General features: G+C 49.2%; 1 protein-coding gene across 1 annotated transcript in view; it reads left to right on the top strand.

Annotated features, from left to right (window-relative positions):
• MED13L (mediator complex subunit 13L) overlaps positions 1–14,296 on the top strand; it is a 284,295-nt gene that overhangs the window by 248,763 nt on the left and 21,236 nt on the right. The window contains exons 25-26 of the mRNA XM_088443487.1: positions 6,773–6,921; positions 7,002–7,160. Of these exons, the coding sequence (XP_088299613.1) occupies positions 6,773–6,921; positions 7,002–7,160 (308 nt within the window). The remainder of the gene's footprint in view (positions 1–6,772; positions 6,922–7,001; positions 7,161–14,296) is intronic.

Genomic DNA, 14,296 nt, shown 5'->3' with positions numbered 1-14,296 from the left:
GGCTTGTTTGCAAAACTGAAGTCCTGTGGCTGGGGGCGGGATATATATGGAGGAGGACCTGAGGCATCCTGGGAGCTGAAAGCTTTAACTGTTTGTAGCCTGGATCTCTCCATCCACATTACCCCATGGTATCCCTGTGGACCCTATGGACCTCGAAGAAAGAGTTATCAATGGTAGGTCTACCATAACTCTTATTTTTTGGATAAGTGGACTGGTAACAAGGGGTTACATTTTAGATTTGGAGGGTCCTGTTCCAGAAAGATTTTTTCCACTCCTCTCCCTATGGATGGTTGCAGAAAGGCGGCTCTCATACAAGTAATTTCTGTGCTTTCCGATTCCGGAGTAATTATTAAATTTCCGGTACTACAGCAAGACCTGAGGTTTACTCCAGTATTTTCTTAGTAGACAAACCAGACAGTTCCTTTCATCCCATTCTCAACCTCAAGTGGTTAAATCTTTATCTCCACTTGGAAAAATTTGAGATGGAGTTGGTATGGTCAGTAATTTGTTCCATGGAGGAAGGGGACTTTCTGGCCTCCTTAGATATCAAGGATGCCTACCTCCATATTCCTATATGGAGGGGTCATCAACAACTTCTGCGGTTTGCAGTGGGGCACCGGCATTTTCAGTTCCAGGCTCTGCTACCAGAGTCATTACAAATGTTATGGAACACATGATCTCCCTACTCAGATGTGGGTGGGTCAATGTGTTGGTTTATCTGGATGATTTGTTGTTAAGGGTGCCTTCAATACCCCTATTGCAACAACATCTTCAGATTACCATAGGCATACTCCAGAGATTCGCCTGGATTATCAATTTTCCCATGTAAAATTTAATTCCATCTCAGAGGATGCTATTTTTGGGTCTTCGACAGCCAGTATCATAGAGTGTTTTTCCGCAGGCAAAGATTCAGGTTCTTAAATCGTTTTACAGATGCCTCATATCTCAGTCCTCAGTGTTATGCAGTTACTTCGAAATATGGTGGCTTCGTTCAAAGCCGTTCCTTTCGCCAGATTCCGTGTCCGACCACTGCAAAACCAATTGCTTCATCGATGGGTAAAGTCAGATCCTCGATTAAGCAGGTAGATGTTCAGATTATCTCTGCAGACCCATCAGTCACTCCTATGGTGGCTGCAGGATGCAAATTTCAACAGGGGTTGCTAGTTGTCAGTAATGTATTGGATCATCATCACTACAGATGCAAGGCTGGGGGAGGTGGTTCTATACATGCACCTACAGGGTCTTTGGTCCGTCCAGGAAGCTTCTATTTCCATCAATATACTGGAATTACGTGCAATTTGGTATGCATTGGTTTAGGCTCTATCCCATCGAAGAAGTCTACCAGTGCGAATCCAGTCAGATTATGCCACAGCAGTTGCTTATATAAACATGCAGGGTGGCACACGCAGCTGGCGAGCAATGAGGGAGGTTTTTCACATACTTCATTGGGCAGAAAGTTGGGTTCCAGTTATTTCAGCAGTTTACATTCCAGGGGTGGACAACTGGGAGGCGGACTTCTTAAGTCGCCACAGTGTGCATCCAGGGGAATGGGAATTGCACCATGAAGTGTTTGCGGAATTAGTTTCCAGTTGGGGGTCTCCAGACATAGATCTAATGGATTTCCGTCTCAACAGAAAACTTCAAGGTATGGATCTCTGTCCCGGGTTCCTCAGGCAACCCTGGTGGATGCCATGACAGCACCTTGAGTGTTCCGGCTTGGATACATCTTTTCTCCTTTGGTAATGTTACATGGGGTACAGCGGATTCAATCACTGGCACGGCCGGTCATTCTGGTGCCGTCATTGGTACGCAATTCTTCAGAACATGTTGGCAGACTTCCCGCATCGTCTGCCCTTGTGTCCAAGTCTGTTACTTCAGGGTCCATTTCGTCCATTTCAAGCCTTGCTTGGCTTTGATGGCATGGTTCTTGAAGGATGATCCAAACCGGACGGGAAGATACATGTCCCTGATGTCTAGTGAGGACAATCTATTCCAAGCCATACTGCTCGGTAGAGCCTTGGCTCTGCGTGTTGCACAAAATACAGTCTGTGATGATGAGCTTACAGCAGGTATCACAATCATGCCTTCTTTGGATGTTCTGCGTCTGAGGGATAAACTTCAGAGTTACGAAACCTTCTAGATCGCATGTTTATTGTACTTTCCGATCATGGCTGGATTCTGAATTTGTACAAGTCTCACCTACTTCCTTGTCGACGCCATCAGTTCTGGGGGTGGTCTTCGACACCTCTCTCCAGAGGCTTTTCTTGCGGAGTGCAAAACACTGACCCTACAGAACTGAGGGGGTCGCTCGGACCGTGTCGATTGCCCCCCACAGAGCATGCGCACGACGGCGCCGTCGTGCGCATGCGTGAGACCCGCTACGACCGACAGCGCAGGTTGCCCCGTTTGGAAGGCGGGCTGGGGGGGTGGCAGCCCAAACGGGGGCATTCCCATGGGAACGCCTACCGTTTGGGGGCGACCCCACTGACATCACTAGTGATGTCAGTGGAGAGCTTCCGGCTCAGACAGAGCCGAAAGCTCTCCGGGGCTTACGACAAGGGAGACCCTACCCTAGGGTCTCGTCGTAAGCCCCGATGGTCGCGATGGTCTTGACCATCGTGACCATCACCTTAGGCGGTCGTAAGGCTGTGGGTGTTAACCCACAGCCTTACCACCGCAAAGGAGGACGTCTTGAAAATTCAAGACGTCCTCCCCTCATTCAGATCAACCGCACGCTCTGTGCGACCGGCTCTGAATGAGGTCCTGAGTCTCAACAGTTCTGCCAGTGGCTCATACGTCGCTCTGGTAGAACATGAAGTTGTTGGGCATGATGGTCTCCACCTTAGAGATGATTCGGTAGGCCAGGTTCCACTCACAGGAGTTCCAGTGGGTAATTTTCCAGACTTGAAAGGGTTGCTCTGCATCCCTCTAGTCTTAGTTTCTCGTTCTGTCTGACAGCACTCGTCACTCTTCATTAGTAGATGGTTTGCACTCCTCTTCTCCAGGTCCAATTCTTGATCCCTCCGAGTTGGCTCAATGTGACCACAGACTGAGTCTCCTAGGCTGAGGTGCTGCGAAATTAAGTTTTAAGCTCAATCAAGGTCAATCAATGGCCTTGAGCCCCGAGCCATCTTTCTGACTCTCTTGGGGGCCCAGTCCATCCTCACCAGCTGGCTGGTTGGCATTCCTTCAGATAACGTCCTTTTCCTGGGTGGAGACCTTTATTCCGACTCTCTCGGTGCTGTTTATACCTGAAGCAGGTAATAGGACAGCGGACTTCCTCAGCAGAACCACGTTTCCCCTGGGGAAGTGGTCTCTCAATACAGTGTTCTTCCAACCATTCGTTCGGACGTGGGGCCTCCCGCGGAGGGATCTTATGGTCTCTCGACGCGATTTCATGGTTCTGTAGTTTTGTATGAGGGTATCTGCTGGCTTACGCAGTGGCTGCCTTGGCTGTTCCTTGGAATTTTCATCTAGCACATTTGTTTACAACAATCCCACTGTTCCCTGGGTCCACAGGTACGTTAAGGCTTAACGAGTGGGGGTAATCCTAGTGGCTCCAGGCTGGGTGCCTGCTGCTACAAGGTACGTTTCTACGTGAGGACCTTCCTCTGTTGACTTTCACAACCTGGATTTTGTAACCGCACGTTGGAAAGGTGACATTTTTTATCCTCTCTGTGGTCCATGCTGTGCTGTGAACCCGGACACTGGTTTCATCTCGCACTTACTCAGAGGTTGGAAACTCTACCTCTTGTGGTGTAATCATCACAGGGTTCATGCCTCCAAGTTTCGCCGCTCACGCTTCTTCGCCTTCCTTCTTTCGGGGTGGGGGGGGGGGGGGGTGGTTTGAGGCCGGTTTACAACTCCATTCTGTAATTGTACAGATTTCAGACCGGTCAATTTTTTCCCAGCTGCATTTGGCCTTTCTCCTGAGGGTCCAAACCCCCATTTTACAAGTTGTGCGTATTCAACCACCGTGTCTTCTGCAGGTGCTGCTGTGAAATCTTCATCTAGTCTTATCGGCTCTCACACAGGCTCCATTGGAGTCTTTACATTCAGTGGATCTGCAGTTTGTCACTTGGAAGCTGATCTTATGGCTGTTGCCTCAACTCTGCGTGGTTCCATGTTTTGGGTTTGCAAGCCACCCTTTTCTCGTCTTCCATGATGGTAGAGTAGTTCTCCATACTGTTTCTAGGTCCAGCTGACACTTGTTTCAGTCTTTCACTTATGCCAGGATATTGTCTTTACGATGGTTCTGGGACTGTGATGATCTGGCTCTACTAGATGTGCTGAGTCCTGCATATTTCCTTGGACAGACCTTTTGACCTTTATGATTCTTACTGGCGGGGTGAGCTTGCCTTCAAGTGGTCTATAGCCTGCAGGATCACTGCTGTTTTTTGTCCCCCCGGGTGCATTCTCTTCAAGGCCATGAGTACTTCTTGGACAGGGTCCCTTTGTGGCTGTGCCTGGGCAGCTTTTTGTTCCTCCATACCGTCTTTTTTTCACCTTTTCCGGTGCGTGACACTGAAGCTGCCTCTCAAAATATCCTCGAGTACCACACTAGTGTAAGGGTTGCTTACCGCTGGGCTAGGACAACTACATGCAGATACAAGAATCAGTCTCTGGCATATTTGATTAACTCCAGCCAATCTATATTGAGTAGCACTTCTTTGAAGTAAATGCCTAAAACTCCTACTACACCACTGTTGGGAGCACATCCATACTGGCTGGATGTAGTTGGCATAGGGGTTGGAAATGAAATATCTGTTATAGCATTTCCAGTCTTCACTCTTATAAAATGTTAAAAGCTAAGCAACCCAAATGCTATAATTGTATTAGATAAAAGAAATAAGGTATCTAAAGGTTTAAACTAATCTTTACTATTCGAAGCTGAAAGTAAATATGCAAACAAAAATGGTATACATTAACAAAATGTAGCTCTGATCAATGTCAATAATGCAATTAAAAAATGTCCATACTAAACAGCAAAGACAGCTAAAGTAGTAACGATGGTGGTGAACACCTGAATAAGGTGTGGGGGGAGGGGGGGAGTTACAGATGTGCCCAGCTAGTTTGTTTCTCATAGCGCGCCATTCAGGCCTCCTGTGTCGCGCCTTGGAACGTTACGTGATGGCTGTACTGTGGCGTACCGTGTTATTCTACAACGAAAGATAAGATATGGCATGTAATACACTGCTTAACCTCTAGGTGGTGAGTGCTCCACTGATAAAAATTTGTACTGCGGTGGGATGATGAGAGAAATGCTTTCAGTTCAGTAGCATTCTTTAAAATAACTGAACTTCAATTGCTCTGTCATGTAATGCTCAGTGTGCGTCTTCTGGTTAATGTTAGCTAATATACGGCTGCTTTATTGGGACTCTGTACAGTAATATGCATCTACTGTAGGGTCACTTTCGGGGACAGGTACTTTGCAGCAAAGTAATAGAGTAATCGACATCTATCCTCCCTGTGCTACAAGTTGCTCCACAAATAGCGAAGGAGTGCTGTGTGACTTGGTAGCGCTGAGCGTCTTTTATGCGTCTTTTTACCCTAAAATGTGTCTTATTAGCACAAGCAGCTTCTGCTGATTAAAATTATATGCAGCATGCCTATGTTCTGTGAGCCAGTATGTATCTGCAAGCAAATCGCTACGTTAAAGTGTTATAGTCGCTATTAGTGTAACATAATGTTTCGCTTGCAGATGCACCCGAACTGGCTCTCAGAATATAGGCATGCTGCATATCATTTTAATCAGCAGAAGCTGCTTGTGCTATCAATTCGATTTGATGTATGATTCAGATGCATTTGAAGTCGCATAAAAGACGCTTGCAATACCAAGTCATCATGTCGTAGTCAAAGCTGTGCATGCATGTGACCCCTGTCTGAGCCCATTAGACAAATGTGTATATATATATATATATATATATATATATATATATATATATATATATATACACATTTAAAATTTTTTTTAACAGTGCAGGACTCACACACAGACTGTGCTGTTATTATTTCATACTTTTTTATACATTCTTCTACAGCCTTGATTCCATGACCAAAATGCTATACTATAGTAACTAAAGTACCGTACTCCTATCCCGAGAACCATATCCCGGGCAACAACATCTGTGCACACCATTACTTAAATAACAATCCTCAAATTGCGGGATGCCGCATTATCACTACACTGAGCTATCCAGGACATAACCCCCCCCCACACAGACTTCCTATTGTGGTCTCCATACCCCTCAACTTTACACCGACCTTTTGGGTCTATTCCTTATAAGACCTAAATTCTGCAACAAGTTATTTCAGTCTCCCAATTATTCTTCCCTGACTTTTTTTTTCTCTCTTTAACATTGTGGAGGATCTAACTCCCCTCTCCCCCCACACCTTATTCAGGTGTTCACCACCATCATTACTGCTTTAGCTGTCTTTGCTGGTTAGTATGGACATTTTTTAATTGCATAATTGACATTGATCAGAGCTACGTTTTGTTAATGTTTGCATGTTTTTTAATTGCATGTTTACTTTCAGTTTCAAATAGTAAACCTTTAGATACCTTGTTTCTTTAATCATTTTCATTTGCACACCAGAACAAAAGGGGTTTTTGAGCGCATCTATGCCATCATTATTTAATTTATTATCAGAAGGTCAGACACCCTTCTTCATAGACGCAGCACACCCCGCCCATTAGGACCATGCCCTATGCGCAGTGATTTATCCCGAATTTATAATTGGATTAGTACAATTTTTACCTGTGATTCCTCAGGTTTCGAAGAAGAAGAAGCAAAGTTTCAGCACGAAAAATTGGATTGCAGAAGTTATGGGAGTGGTGTGTAGGCATAATGCAGATGACATCATTGCCTTGGAGAGTAGTAATTGGGCGCCTAGGGAGACTGGGTCATGGCGAATTGAAAGGTATGTATTTAAAGAAGATAAAATTATTTTAAGTACAAAAATGAATACTATTTTCTAACAATTTTTGTGATTTGTTTCAGATTGGAGTATTTTATTAGGAGAGTGTTCGCTACAGAACATTAGCCGTCAGCTAAAAGAAGCATGCAAGATGTGTGGCATCTCTGCTGCTGACTCACCATCTATTCTTAGTGCCTGTCTTGTAGCCATGGAGCCACAGGGATCCTTCAATGTGATGCCAGGTAAGTGTCTAATAGTGATTATACTTTAGTTACACTTGAAGGTTGAAAGCAATACCTGTTGTTATTATGTGCTTATAATGTAATAACTGCACTGTAAAGGGAGGAAAAAAATTCCATGCAGAAATGTCAATGCGAGTTTCAGGGAATACTAGAGGTGCTGCTGAAAGCCATATAATTGATTTTAGTATTCACATTTTATTGAAATTGATTTTGTTAATATACTGTAAGAAAGGAATCGGTATGATTTACCGCCGAATGGGATGCCAGCAGTCAGTCCGACAGCGGCATCCCAATGGTGAACATCCCGACAGGGGCCGGTAAGTAGCCTAACCCTTCCCCGGGGGTGCCTAACCCCTCCTCTCTCTGCAGCCTAACCCTCCCGGGTCGGTCCCTAACCCACACAGGCAGGTCCCTAAACCGCATATTAACCTTCGGGATGCCAGTGGTCGGGATGCTTTTGTCTGTATCTTGATCCCTTCGGGATGCCGGCATTGGGATTCTGGCATCTGTATCCTGACGTCCGTCATCTTGACTGGATCCTATAAGAAATGTGAACATTCCTGCTGAATATATGCATCCCCTTGTCAAGTTATTACCAGCTTCTCTTTTTCTATCCTTAATTTGGTGTTTAAGTGAGGAAGGGTTTGGTATGATTTGTCGCCATTCAGAATGTTGACAATTATATTGCCGAGAGCATATTGTTGAGTAGAGAATGCTAACTCGGTAGTAATGTTGTTTTAAGCACTGTAATTATGTTGGTATTATAACTTTTAATGTGATGGTAAAGCATCATGTAAAGTTATAATTTTGACATGGTTAGATGCTTGAATTAACATTAGTACCTTGTCAGCATTCACTGCTTGACATGACCATATTGGCAATGTGATAGTTTCTCCATAGTATAGAGGAGATTATCAATCGAAATTTATGAAACAATAAACGTATACTGTGAAACACATGAGTACGTCAAGGTGCTGTCCACAGTAATACAATACTGTATTGTATTAGTTTTATATGCCTGCACCTTTAGCTAAATGTTGCTTTATTATTCTGGCTTCCTTTTGTATGTTCTAGCTTTGTATTTGTAGACTGAAGTATTGATGTTTATTATTTCTTCTGGGTCCATAGGGCTCCACAGGGAGACATTGGGGTGTAAGTGGGACCTGGAGGACAGGACACCAATAGCAAAGCTTTTCAATCCCAGGATACTCCGGACCTTCCCCCTATACCCTGCCCACAGCCTGAGGACAGTTCAGTTTCATTGTTGTCCGGCAGGATCACCATTATAACAGGGGGGCTGTATTAAGCTTTTAATTTATGATTTATTTTCTACTTTTACTATAACGGGCGCGCAGCACCAGACTGTACTGCCGCCCCATCACCCCTCCGCAGCACCGTCACACTAAGCCTGTGCTAGTTACTCCTGACTGGGGCCAGCTAGCAGGCACCCCGTAACCCAGACTGCAGCCTGGAATCCATGGGACAGGTAAGGCGGAACCCCATTCGCGGGGACATGCGGTTTAGTGCAGTCTTTCCTCCGGTCTCAGGAGACAGTCCGGAGGCGTTGATGTGGACACTGGCTCATCCACTACTCCACTAGACCACTGGGGCAATAATATACTGGCGCAGAGGCACATTATTATGGCCAGGACCCGGTGGTTAACATCAGCCATGGGAACACGCGCTCCCTGAGCTGCTCCTCTCTTACCCTCCGCCCCCTCAGAGACGCGCAGTAGCCATTTTCTGCGAGCAGGTCTCCAAGGAAACGCTGGGTCCAGTCTCCCCGTATACATCTACCACGGGTTGGTTTTAGTTCCCATTGCAGACATGCATTTGTATTTGACTTGTACTAGCTCTTATCACTATTTATATACGGTCAGTTTATAACTGTAACTTTATTCTACTATACTCTGACATACTAAGGTATAGGGGGTTCATTGTACCTCATTTTTTCTAGTGTGAGGACTATCACATACTAGTGCCGTTGCACACTACATTATGCCATATATAGTGCTGTTGCACACTACATTGTGCAATATTACACATACCGCAGGGTGTTCACTATACTGTGTATTGTATTATTCTTGTGGCTATGTCTGGCAGAGGAAAGAGCTACTGCCCCTACTCTGTTGTCATGTAAGTCCTATTCAGCAGGCTTAGCCCTAGACGACCCCATTCAGGATGGTCTTTGTATTAATTGCTACACAGCCCCAGGCCCCTCAGCCCCGTGTCTCTCCCTCAGGACCCACCCTGGGCGTTTTAAATTACAGACCACATAGCAGTCCCCGTAGTGACTACCCCTGTGGGATGGCCACAGCAGGTACTCCCTGCAAAGCCTGTGCCTCCCTCATGGGTAGACGCACGGTCTACTTCAGTACAGAGTTTGGCTAATACTTCCTATGGTTTTTCAGCAAATGCTGCAAAAGGACAGGCCTTTACCTACTAAATCTCGTAAACGTGCTCTGTTATCTTCCCAGTCCACTCGGTTATCTGACTTGGATATATCATCTGGGGAAGCAGAAGACGCAGACCTCTCACTCTGACTCCGTCTCAGGAGAACATGAGCCATTGAGAGTTGGGCAGAGGCCCTAGAAGAGACATTTCCCCCTGATGCTTCAAGGGAACAACTATCTTTTGTATCTCACATTAGGACTGCCGCCACTTAGGTGAAGCAGCTATGGATATGGTTGTCCTGGCCTCCAGGATATCCACCACTGTGGTAGTAGCCCGCCGTATTGTTTGGCTCCGTTCCTGGAAAGCAGATTCAGGCTCAAAGCGGGCTTTGGAGTCTCAACCTTATTCAGGAGATATCCTATATTTCTACTTCAGGGTCCATAGGGTATCCACAGGATACCTTGGGTATAGGTGTGACGTCAGTCGCAGGGCACCAAAGAGTTAAGCTTTCAGCCTCCCAGGATGCACTAGGTCCCCCTCCTATACCCCGCCCCCGGGCCAAGGCACCTCAGTTTAGTTTGGTGCCCGGCCGGAGTCGGGTGCACCTGTTGGAGTGGGGGCTAGAAGAGCCCCTGAAGCTTATTCTTCATGCAGCTGTGGCTGCACATCTGGATGAACAGCATGGACAGTCAGTCCTGACGTCCATGCTGTCTTCCCTACACCCCGCCGGTACCAGAACGCCGGTACTGATCCGGGGATGCTGGTGGGCGTCTGGGGTCACAGCTAGCGGTGACCCCAGATGCTCCGGACCATGGCCGGATTCAAGGGGGACAGAGGTAAGCAGCGGGGTCCCGCGGTGGGTCCCCGCTGATCACATGGTCCTAAGTCCCCAGGCAGGGGGCTCCCTGGGGACTGGCTGCAGCGTGGAGCCAGGCGCTTCCACTACCCCCTGGGACAGCGGACCGCAGCAGAGCGGTAGCGCTGCGGCGTCCCAGGGGTTAAATGCATGCCAGGGGAGCGCGCCTTCCCTGTCTCACAGCCGGCGCCTCCCCCGCTGCACACAGCCCTCTCTGCATGCTGCCGACTGGTCCTGTGGCAGCGCTCCTCCCCCAGGCCAGCCTCCTCTCTGCTCCTCGGCGGCCATCTTCTCCAGAACGCATGGTGAACGCTGCTGGAAGCGCTGGACGGAAGCATCGTGGTCTGGGTCCCCCCGCATACCTCTCCTCCGCTGTGGTCAGGTCTGTGTATGCAGCGCTGTGTCCTACCAGGCCCTGTGTCTGTGTAGTTGAGTGATCAGCGCTGTTAGTGCAGGAATTGTTATTTCTCTGCATTGTATGTGACTGTGCTAGCGCTGCTGCCTGTAACTTTTCTTCTCTAAACTGTCAGCTTTATTACTGTCCCTGTTCTTCTGCTAAAGCCCTTGCGGTGCGGTGCTGCAGGGTGGTCTTTCGCCTATTTAATACTTAATTGGTGAGAGAGGTCACATACGTGGTGCCATCATGTCTGAAAGTGATTTTCCCCTCCGGCTACAGTGTACCACGTGCAAAGTACCGTTAGCGGAGGGGGAGGGTAGCGCGGAGGGCCTTTGCCGGCAGTGTTTGTCCATGGCGCGGCCTATTACGGTTACAGCACCGGTACAGGAGCCGCCCTGGGCTTGTTTCGCTCAGGCGTTAACAGCTTTAGTGGGCCAGTTAGCTCCGCAGCCCGCGTTTACTCCGAGGGGTTTGTCCCAGCAGTCTGTGGTGTCGTCACCCATGCAGGGGTTCCCACGACAATTGGTGGTACCCCACAGTCTCCCTATTTCCCCGCTCCCGGGTTCTCAGGAGCCAGCGTGGGTTAACTCCCTGACGAGTTCTGTACAGCACTTGTCGGATGTGTTGCAAGGGGAGTCTGTGATGCGGCCTCATAAAAGGCCGGTGGCGTCTCTGTCCGCTCCTTATGAGGATGACGAAGGGACGTCTGATGATGGGGAGATTCTTGATCCTTACGATCAGGAACCTCTCCATACTAAGGACGCTGATGCTAAGTCCAAAGTATATATTCCTGGACTTATTCGGGCGGTCCGCACAGCCTTGGTGATTGAGGACGAAGTTCCCCCAGCGGCTAAATCTAAGTATGCCTTTTTCAAAGATGTGAAGGGCGATGCCACAGTCTTTCCTCTTTCGGGTCAGTTGGTGGACCATTTAGAGGAGGCGTGGAAACAACCTGGCAAAAGATACCAGCCGCAGAGACGCCTGGCGGTGGCTTATCCGTTCGCGGATAATTATTTTGCTAAGTGGGAATCCCCTCCACAGGTGGATTCTCACGTGACCCGTCTTGTCCGTAGTGCCACATTGCCGATGCCATCCATGTCCTCCCTTAAGGATGCTACGGACCGCAAGGTAGAAATCTGCCTGAAGTCCGCTTATTCCCTTGCAGGGGGGGCAGCACGGCCGGCTATGGCCATTTGCTGGGTTGCCAGAGCGATGGAGCGCTGGGCGGATTCATTAGAGGCTTCTTTTGAATCCGACTGTCCGGCCGAACAGGCGGAGTTGATTGGCAATCTCCGTGATTCGGCCACCTACATCAACGAGGCGGCTCTAGACATTAGTACTCTGGTGTCTAGAATTTCTTCAGCAGCGGTAGCTGCTCGTCGCACCTTGTGGCTGCGATCCTGGAAGGCGGACGCAGATTCCAAGAAAGGTCTGGAAGCGTTGCCGTTTACCGGAGAAGTTCTCTTCGGTCCGGATCTGGATAAGATTGTGGCCACGCTGGCGGCAGCCAAATCTGCTTGTCTCCCGTCGGCCGCTGCTCCTTCTGGTTCGGGCCATCGTCCTTTCGGTCATCTAGGGCCCAGGGCAGGCCCAAACCACAGTCGTTTCCTCGACAGGCTGGCCCTAAGAAATCGGTCAAGCCCCGGAAGCAGGCATGGAGTACCAGACGTCCGGCCCCCAAGCCAGATGACAAGCCTGCGGCCTGACGGTCCGGGCCTCCCTTTGGGGGATCCCAGGGTGGGAGGCCGCCTGCTACAGTTCGCCCAGTGTTGGTCGACCACTACGACAGACACTTGGGTTCTGGAGGTGGTTTCCCACGGATACGCCCTCTCCTTCCGGCACAGACCCCCGGCTCGCTTCTTCACCACGGGTCTCCCATCAGACCGGAACAAGGCTACGGAGCTGCGGAAGGTATTGCACACTATGCTCCAGGCTGGAGTTATAGTGGCGGTTCCATTCTCCCAGAGGGGCCAGGGTTTCTATTCAAATCTATTTTTGGTACAGAAACCCAATGGGTCATATCGTCCGATTCTCAACCTCAAAGCACTCAACAAGTCTTTGCGGGTCCCGAAGTTTCGGATGGAGACCCTACGGTCCATCATTCTGGCGCTGGAACCTGGGGACTACTTGGTGTCATTGGACATACAGGACGCTTACCTGCATGTCCCTATTCTTTGGCGCCATCAACAGTTCCTCAGGTTTGCAATCCGCAGCGACCACTTCCAGTTTCGGGCGTTACCTTTTGGCCTGGCAACAGCACCACGTGTTTTCACCAAGGTGATGGCGGTCATGGCGGCTTCTCTGCGGCTGCAGGGAGTCCGCATGTTGCCGTATTTGGACGACCTGTTAGTGGTGGCAGGATCTCCAGAGCTCCTGTTACGCCACTTGGACCTGACCATTGCACTGCTGCAACGGCACGGCTGGCTAATCAACTGGCAGAAGTCCACTCTAATCCCGTCTCGGAGGATTCTGCATCTTGGAGCCTTATTGGACTCGGGACAGCAAAGGATCTTCGTGACGGAGGACAAGATCTCTGCTTTACAGTCAAGGGTGCGCAGTTGCCTGCACAGCCGCCGGGTGTCCTTACACTCGGCGATGAGGTTACTGGGCTCCATGGTGTCGGTGTTCGACATGGTGGAATACGCCCAGTTTCACTCCAGACCTCTGCAGCACCTGATCCTGTCCAAGTGGAACGGGCTGACTCAGTCTTTGAAGTCCCAGACGATTGTGCTCACCCAGGAGGTTCGCCTGTCCCTTGCGTGGTGGTTACAGACGACCCACCTCAACAAGGGACGTCCGTTCTGGGTTCCAAATTGGATCCTGTTGACAACGGACGCCAGTCTTCGGGGCTGGGGAGCAGTTTCGGGTCCACACTTGTTCCAGGGCAGGTGGACGCCGACAGAAGCGGAGCTTCCAATAAATATCTTGGAACTCCGTGCGGTCTTCAATGCTCTCCAGCAGGCACAGCGGTTTCTCCAGGGTCGCCCGGTGCAGGTCCAGTCGGACAACGCTACCACCGTGGCCTACATAAACAGGCAAGGAGGAACTCGCAGTCGGGCGGCTCTCGTAGAGGTCTCTCGGATCCTGGTTTGGGCGGAGCGCAATCTTCCGGCCATATCAGCGGTCTTCATCCCGGGAGTGCTAAATTGGGAGGCGGACTTTCTAAGTCGCCAGGACGTTCATCCGGGGGAATGGTCCCTGCACCCGGACGTTTTTCAACTACTGGTGGACAGGTGGGGTCTTCCAGAAATCGACCTCATGGCGTCCCGGCACAACAACAAGTTGCCGGTGTACGGGTCTCGCACAAGAGACGAAGGGGCGTCTCTGGTGGATGCTCTGTCCGTCCGGTGGACGTTCCGGTTCGCATACCTGTTCCCTCCGGTCTCCCTTCTTCCACGGGTAATCCGGAAATTCAAACAGGAAGGAGGGACGCTCCTGTTGATAGCTCCCGCGTGGCCCAGACGGCACTGGTTCTCAGACCTTCAGGGT

This window comes from Taudactylus pleione, unplaced genomic scaffold, assembly GCF_031769625.1.
Source record: "Taudactylus pleione unplaced genomic scaffold, aTauple2 ptg000330l, whole genome shotgun sequence".
NCBI lineage: Eukaryota > Metazoa > Chordata > Amphibia > Anura > Myobatrachidae > Taudactylus > Taudactylus pleione.
The sequence above is the reverse complement of the archived record's forward strand: the minus strand, read 5'-3'. Positions and strand labels throughout refer to the sequence as shown.